The following is a 7,833-nucleotide window of genomic DNA, read 5'->3' as shown; positions in this document are numbered from 1 at the left end:
GGCCTATTATTTATTTTGTAGAAAGGGATTTGCGATGGGCAGAGATTATGCTCTCTACTGAGTGCTCTTGTTGCTGTTATTATTATTATTATTATTATTATTATTATTATTATTATTTTTATTATTATTATTATTATTATTATTATTATTATTATTATTATTATTATTATTATTATTATTATTATCATCATTATCATCATCCTCGGGACTTTTGAACTAGGTGTTAACCACCATTATTAGTCCTAGTACTTTGGTAATACATCATGGTAATACTATATTCATAATCTGTTGCTTGTACAATTTGTTTGAGCTTTCTCTTGTTCTTTCATTGTTATTTGTTTGGATGAATAAAGAATAAACAATAAACGAATGAAGTATCGTCGTCGTTATTGTCTTCATTATCATCATCATCATCTTCATCAAATTGGTAATGTTTCATCGAACATTATTGTAACAAACATCGAGTAACCTGTTAAACTATCTGAAGACTATATCATATTTTGTAAAATAAAAAAAAATCTGAATCTGAATCTGAATTATCATCATCATCATCATCATCATCATCATCATCATCATCATCATCATCATCATCATCATCACTCTGCTCAGTACACTGCAGTAGTGTGAGTGCACTCGTGTGGCTTGTTTGCTTCCCTCTAGATTGATTGCATGAACAACATAAACCAAGCTAGGACAATCGTGATTGCACAAGTATTGCTTAATAAAAGTAGCATGACTATTATTATATAAATATAATGATTCGTCTAGAAACATATGCGTTTGGATCTTGTTCACAACCCTGTTCACAACCATACAGAGAACTCTGAAACTTAAAGTAAAAGGTAAATTTCCATTGTTAATGAAACAGCCGTGTAGGCCCTAGCTAGTTAGTTGGCCTCTAGCGTAGCGTTAAGGCTGGGTACTTGGAGTGGCCGAGTCCAGAACTTTGCTTCGACGGAGGCCTGAGAGAGAGAGATCCGGGCTAGCCTAGGCCTACGCCAGATTGCCGAATGGAGGCTGCTGAATTTTGCAGAACAGACGGGAGTCAATACTTTCAATGAGATAATTGAGAAATAATTGGAGGTCTTCGTTTTTCTGGTCTTCGTTTTGTAGACACCCATGATATAGCCTATAGGGTGTCTAGCTAGGGCTAGGCATATAGGCCTAGGCCTAATATGAAACAAAGATTCTTGCTTGAAAATTTCACAAACAGACGCCCAAAAAATGTCGTATTAATTTTGATTTTGTGACAGCCTGGCGTATTATCAAAATAAAAAGAAAAAATATTGGTCTTCAGTCTTCGTTTTACAGACACCCCATAACAGACCATAGTTTGCTGAATACCACCTTGCCGACTTAAAATCCTTTGCCATTTTTTGACATCTTAGATTTTGCTGAATGTAGTTGAAAATTTAAATCTGTCAATCAAATAGGCTATGCATAGGTCCTACCCCCTTAATGAAATTCCGGTGGTGGGGGGTGGGGGTGTGGGGAAGAGGCCTAGGGCCTACAATACAATAGGGAGACCTACAGTAATCATGCCTACTGTATTGCTGATTATGTGCCTCTGGCAAATCTTTTTTGTAATTTATAAATTATTAGTATTTATTAATATTATTCATTAATAATAACTTTGTTACAGTATTTCATTTAAAATATATTTAGAATGCATTGGTCATAATTGGAACTTGTTACTCAGACAAATACTCTCTGTAATTTTATAAAATGTAGGCCTACAACATGCAGACTTCATACATACCTCCTGACACAATATCTACATCACCAATGGAGATCATCAATAAAATGTGTCCTCCAAAAGATCCTGATGATGTTGATTGCAAAATGAATACAAAACAACCAACCAGTAGAAGGAAACAAAATAGGAAAGGAGTGAAAGATGGAGAACAAAGACAATTTGTGAGTTTATCTAACAAACTAGAAATTGTGAAGTTGTTTGGTGGATTACAACTTGCAGAAAATGAAGGACATGATGTTGAAGAGCACCAGGTTACACAACTCCCAGGTAAGTTTATATAAAGGTGATTCTACGAATATTCAGAATCAATTATTTATAACAAGCAGCCTAAGGCTTTGAATGTTGAACAAAATCATGTACAGTATATGCAACATTTATAAAAATACACTCTTAATTACCAACTAATTTATAAATAATATAACATCAAAAAATTGTCACTAAAAAGTACTGTATAACAATTATTACTATATAATTTTTGTATAATTGTTATTAATGTGTTTAATTTTAAATTAAAATTTATATTATTATACATTTATTTCGTAGTGGAATGATTGCTTTTTGTGGGTGTGTTATTATGTTTATTGTTGATATGATATATTTTTGTATACAGTGTTTATATTTCATATATTATTTATAAAACCTGTTAGTGGCAGTGTTCCGTGTATCTGTTGGTCTTTGAATGAATAAAAAATAATAAATATTCATATTTTGATTTGATTGTTTCTCTGTAAGTATTGTATATATCTGCTTTGATAATAGTATTAAATATATGATATTATGAAGTGTACAATTATCCGTAAAAAATGCTACACCACCACCGTGATAGTAAACTTTTTGATTACATCTATTGACCATCTTATTTTACGTTTGCTTTCTCCCTGAAAGCGCCATAATAATTCCTTTTCTTAATTTTCTTTTCCAATGATCAATATTTACCCACCACACTTACTTGAATTTGTTCAACGCATGGTTTAGTTATTTTAAGGTTCACTGATGCATTATGGTATTACATCACTTAAATCAGATAGTGCTATCATATTTGTAACCTCACAGCTAGACATTCATATTTCTAAAAAGTTTTCAATACATGTTTACTTTCCAGAACGTTTTGCACTTGCAACTTCAGACAAAATGTTTTGCTCTTTCTGCTCATGTCCTTTTGAGAACAGATTACAACAGGTATGAACATCTATGTGTCTAATATTTTACTGAAAACTATATTTTAGTAATAGTAATGATTTTACTGTATAATATTAATTATCATAGTAGTAATTATGATAATTATAATGTTTTGCATTTTCATGAGTATTGTACATAATTTAAATTGACTAATTGTAATTTTAATTGACTGTGTTCGGTTTGATAATAGCTTCTTTACCAACTACTTAAAATTTAACATCTATTTGATTTACTTTTTCTTTTTGCAGAAAGACCACTATAAATTAGATTGGCACAGGTTTAACTTAAAGCAAAGGATCATGGGGAAGCAACCCATATTGGAAGAAGATTTTGAGAAAATAACAGGTAATGTGTTTATTATTTAATGACATGAAAATAATAATGACAAGAAGACTGATGATGTATATGATGATTTTCTACTTTATTATATCAATTTTCAGATAATGTTTCCAGTATCTCGGGATCTGAAAGCAGCACGTCAGAGAGTGATGTGAAAGAAGATGATCTATCACCAACATCATTCAAGAAGATTTCATTTCCTCATGCAAGAAGTCATGCAGGTAGACAAAGTGAGACAGAAAGCGATGATGAAGCATCACCTAATCACAGAAGACAGCCGAAAGTGCATTTCAGGAATGCCAGTGGTCATGTGATCTCTGTTCACCGGTGCCTGTTACATGGAAAGAAGGTTAGGTCAAAATAATATTTCTTTGTATTGTTAATAATAATTCTCACGGGTGGATCCAGAGATGTCTGAATGAGATGGGGGGAAATTGAAAGACAATACCCAAGGAGGTCCGAACATTTTTGTTTTCTAGAGGCCTGGAAATAAACTGTGAAGTGTTTTAGTTTTTGTTTTTTTTATTTATTAATTTTTTTTTTCCCCAATAGAATATTCCGAGTCAGGATTCCGAGCTTTCGTCGTTGGCAAAAAGTTTGCCTGAACGTCTGCAATGGTTGATTTTAATGGCTGGAGGTGGCCATTTTGCTGGAGCAGTGTTTCATGGGTAAATACTTAAATGTATTGTGTATTCTCAAGAAATAATAATTCACTGATTGAAACTATATCTTAGGTTTTAATGTATTGTGATTCTATTCAAGACATAAATATATGTATATATTTAAAACCTATATTTAACATGAGTTATTTTCTAGAAGCTTTTTTTTTTTAAAATAATTGCTTGTGTTCTATGTTAAAGTAAAAATTTAGAAATGTTAAATGACTGTACAATGTAAATATTAACAGATGCAGTAACGGTATCATCATGTTAACATCCTTTGATTTTGAATCATTAGTGAAACTGTAGTGGTGCACAAGACATTCCATAGGTATACTGTGAGAGCCAAGCGAGGCACATCTCAGGGACTCCATGATAAACAGGCGGGAAAAATCTCAAAGTATGTATATTTTAACCTAACACATTATTCAAAGTAAACCACTACATAATAGACAGTGGCAAATTCTAGAGGGCCCCACCTCCTCCCAAATTTGTCAAAATTATAAGAAAACGTGAACAAAAAAGGAAAATTATAATCAAGATTACGTGTCAGAGTGCCATTTCCGGCCAACTAGAGGTGCCACAATCATAAATATGCTTTACCTCAGCCCCAACCATGGTGAGGCTAAGGTGGTCTAGATTCTCCATCTGTGAAAGTCCCTACCTGGTGGGGCCCCCTCTGTTTTGAATTCCTGGATCTGCCACTGTTAAAAATGAAAAATTCATTTAGACCAGATTAAAAATAGATTGTATGAAACAGAAAATCTGAAATAGGTATTGCTATTTTTTTCAGGTCAGTCGGTGCTAATTTAAGACGTTATAATGAAGCAGCATTGATTGATGATATTCACCAGGTGTTAAAATCATGGGAGGAACACATCAACGCTTGCACACATGTGTTCCTACGTGCACCCAGCCACAATCGTACGATTTTCATAGGAGGGAAAAATGCTGTTTTTGATAAGAATGACCTCCGGGTTGTTAACATCCCTTTTGCCACACGAAGACCAACGTTCAGGGAACTGAAGCGTGTTCAGGAGATTCTTAGTACAGTGCAAATTTATGGTAAGCAAAATCCACATGAGATTATTTATTTACATTTCAGGTAAGGTATGTATGCCAAAACAAGTGCACATGTACAAAATACTTTCTTGAAACCTTATCAAGTCACATATCAAAATGGTGTGTCTAATATTATGGAACGAGTAAATTCGTCACTGGCAATGGGATAGTACTTTCTATGGCCTCTTCAAGTGTGAGTTTTGTCATCCGCTTTTTGCATGGGTCGGTATATGTTCAGAGGGTGCCCTCATTCGCGTCATCTTTTGGACTTCGCGTAATCTTTTGGCCAGCAACATAACACAACAAACATACATACGTTATTTGTATGTTATGGTCTAGGTGTATCTTCCCCAAACTATCAGCTGTTAAGTCTGTGGTTCTACAATGTATAACAATGAGGTAATAAACGCTAGAATGTTACCCCGGTTTTGTAGAGTATAGCCGTCCCTGGCGCCATCAGCACTACCATGGGGAACAAGTTGCTGGCAGCAAACGTGTTGATAGCCAGGATTATATTCTGATTTTCACAGAACCTGGAACTGATATAAACAGTCTAATGAGAAAGTCACCAACGAGAACTGAAGATTTTGTAGGGAAGAACCTTACAGAAGAAGCATCTCCTGATGCAGTTGACAGTGAAAGAGTAGATGATGAAATACAAAGAAGGAAGTGTCAAGAACCTGTACCACAGGAAGCTAAGACTCTTGCAGGTAAACCAGTGATGTATAATTCATCTTTCTTCTCCTCAATCCTGATTTAATGTTATTTTTGATAGCTAATATGTACATGCACTCATTGTTTTAATATAATCTTCACATTTATCATTTTTATCATCATTGCAATCTTGTTTGAAAAAAATGTGTTGTTATTGTTATTTTCATTGTAGATTTAGAATCAGATGATGGATGTGCAAATATAGAACTAGTCTTTGAGGAAGTAACAACATCAACTGACCACCTTAAGGAGTTTGATATTTCCAAAAAAAAAAGGAGGAAAAGAAAACCGAAAGTGAAAGACGAGGAAAATAAGCAAGAAAATAAAGGTACATTTACATTATTATTAGTATTTATTATTTTATGGTCATTTATGTAATTGAGACCTATCCCTTTTAGGTTATGAAGTGCTTTTCCTGGTCAATCATAAACAATGGGAAAACTTATCAGTTCCCTATGGAATGTTCTTATTCCGACAGTTAATGCAGTCTACCTGAGCATGTTCTTTCCACTGAATGTATCCATGTTTAGTTTGATTTTGTGCATATACGATCACTCTAACATAAAAACCTACTGTGTATTTAAATGCAAGTTTGAACAGCTATTCAATTTGACCAAGATAGAGTTGTATTTTGTCTTGGTCAAAATCAGTTAAATTCAGTCTCCTAGCTCCATTGGAAGAGTAACAGAATTGTAATCTTAAGGCATTGTGTTTGATACCCAAAACCAACAATACAGTTTGTTTCCCATACTAAACTACTGTGTTTAATTTTATCATATCTAATATTAAATGTTATATATAAATTTCCCCAGATAACTGAATGACTATTGGAAATACATTAACTCTGCTGTCTTCTATCTTTACAGATCCCTCTCTGAAGATCCTACAGTATGATGCTTACACAGCATGTAAAACTGGAAATACTTGTGTTTTGAAAGATCTGCTGTCTACTCAAAATTCTAATAATGACCAACCAAAATCAAATACACAGTCAGATGATGCCCCAGTTAATGTAGACACAGTAAAGATAATTAATGAGGCTTTAGATGCAAGCAATATTACCTTACTTCATGTAGCTGCAGAAACAGGTCAAATGTCAATTGTCCGCACTCTGTTAGAAGCAGGTGCTGACCCAACACTGAGGTAAATTAATTTTAATTTATTCTCTTTAAAGAAAATAATTGGAGTATTAATTATTTCTAATTAAAATGGAGCCTGGATATACCAGAGGCAGATAATTGATATCGGCTGCATACACAGTGGCAAAATCGTTAAATGTCATCATTGTCATAATCATCCTCATTGTTATTATAATTCATTTGTGAATGAAATTGGAATAAATATGAAATCTTTAGGTGAGTGTTAGAAGAAATATTTTGCCTTACTTTATTTACAAAGATTTTAATTGTTGTTTTTTTTTGTATTGTCTTTCTCTAATAGAAATAGCAAAGGACTCCCACCATTTTGTGTTTCTAAAGACAAAGAAACAAGAAATGAATTTAGACGGTACATGGGTGCATTCCCAGATCAACATGACTATGCTAAAGCCCAGGTAAAATGAATACCTTACATGAACTACATTGTTACCTATGTACAAACACACATGCTTCTCTACATCTTATGTATTAAACAACTAGACTATTTCAAATTTATTTATTTTTGTATTGTCCTCTATCTAGATACCCAGTCCACTAACACCAGAAATGGAACTAGAAAAGGCTGCAAAAAATGCTGAAAGGAAAAAGGCTCAGAAAAAGATTAAGAAGACCAAACAAAAGGTTTGTTTTAATACAGGGGCGGATTGCTATAAAACGGTCTTAACTGGTAGTCTTAACTCCTCGAATAAAGCCGGCTTTATCACTTAGACGGTTAGACTTGCCACAAGTCTCTTATTTGTTATTATTTTTCTCATTCTGGATAGCGCCACCAACGAGAAAGTTAATTTAGAGATAGACGGAATAAGCAACTTGTAAAACACTGAAAGCAGGCGCCAGGATGCCAAAAGAATGACGTAATCTTATATTCCGTATTTGGATAAATGGGCGGACCGAAATAAACAATTTCAACCAATCAAATGTTTATATTTTTGGAGCCACGAAACTGAGTCACTCGCGTCGACTAGTT

General features: G+C 33.7%; 1 protein-coding gene across 1 annotated transcript in view; it reads left to right on the top strand.

Moving 5' to 3' along the window:
* The first annotated feature begins 661 nt into the window (after positions 1–661).
* The window catches only part of LOC117125173 (ankyrin repeat and zinc finger domain-containing protein 1-like), a 10,810-nt gene continuing 3,638 nt past the window's right edge, over positions 662–7,833 (top strand). Inside the window, exons 1-13 of the mRNA XM_033271589.1 lie at positions 662–842; positions 1,732–2,023; positions 2,859–2,935; positions 3,184–3,280; positions 3,376–3,623; positions 3,827–3,942; positions 4,232–4,333; positions 4,727–4,998; positions 5,526–5,705; positions 5,882–6,037; positions 6,576–6,852; positions 7,150–7,261; positions 7,389–7,487. Coding sequence (XP_033127480.1) covers positions 1,741–2,023; positions 2,859–2,935; positions 3,184–3,280; positions 3,376–3,623; positions 3,827–3,942; positions 4,232–4,333; positions 4,727–4,998; positions 5,526–5,705; positions 5,882–6,037; positions 6,576–6,852; positions 7,150–7,261; positions 7,389–7,487 — 2,019 coding nt within the window. The 5' untranslated portion in view covers positions 662–842; positions 1,732–1,740. The remainder of the gene's footprint in view (positions 843–1,731; positions 2,024–2,858; positions 2,936–3,183; positions 3,281–3,375; positions 3,624–3,826; positions 3,943–4,231; positions 4,334–4,726; positions 4,999–5,525; positions 5,706–5,881; positions 6,038–6,575; positions 6,853–7,149; positions 7,262–7,388; positions 7,488–7,833) is intronic.

The sequence above is a fragment of the Anneissia japonica genome, unplaced genomic scaffold (assembly GCF_011630105.1).
Source record: "Anneissia japonica isolate Jap-2015-1 unplaced genomic scaffold, ASM1163010v1 scaffold466_len1169948_cov191, whole genome shotgun sequence".
NCBI classification, from domain to species: Eukaryota; Metazoa; Echinodermata; class Crinoidea; order Comatulida; family Comatulidae; genus Anneissia; species Anneissia japonica.
The sequence above is the reverse complement of the archived record's forward strand: the minus strand, read 5'-3'. Positions and strand labels throughout refer to the sequence as shown.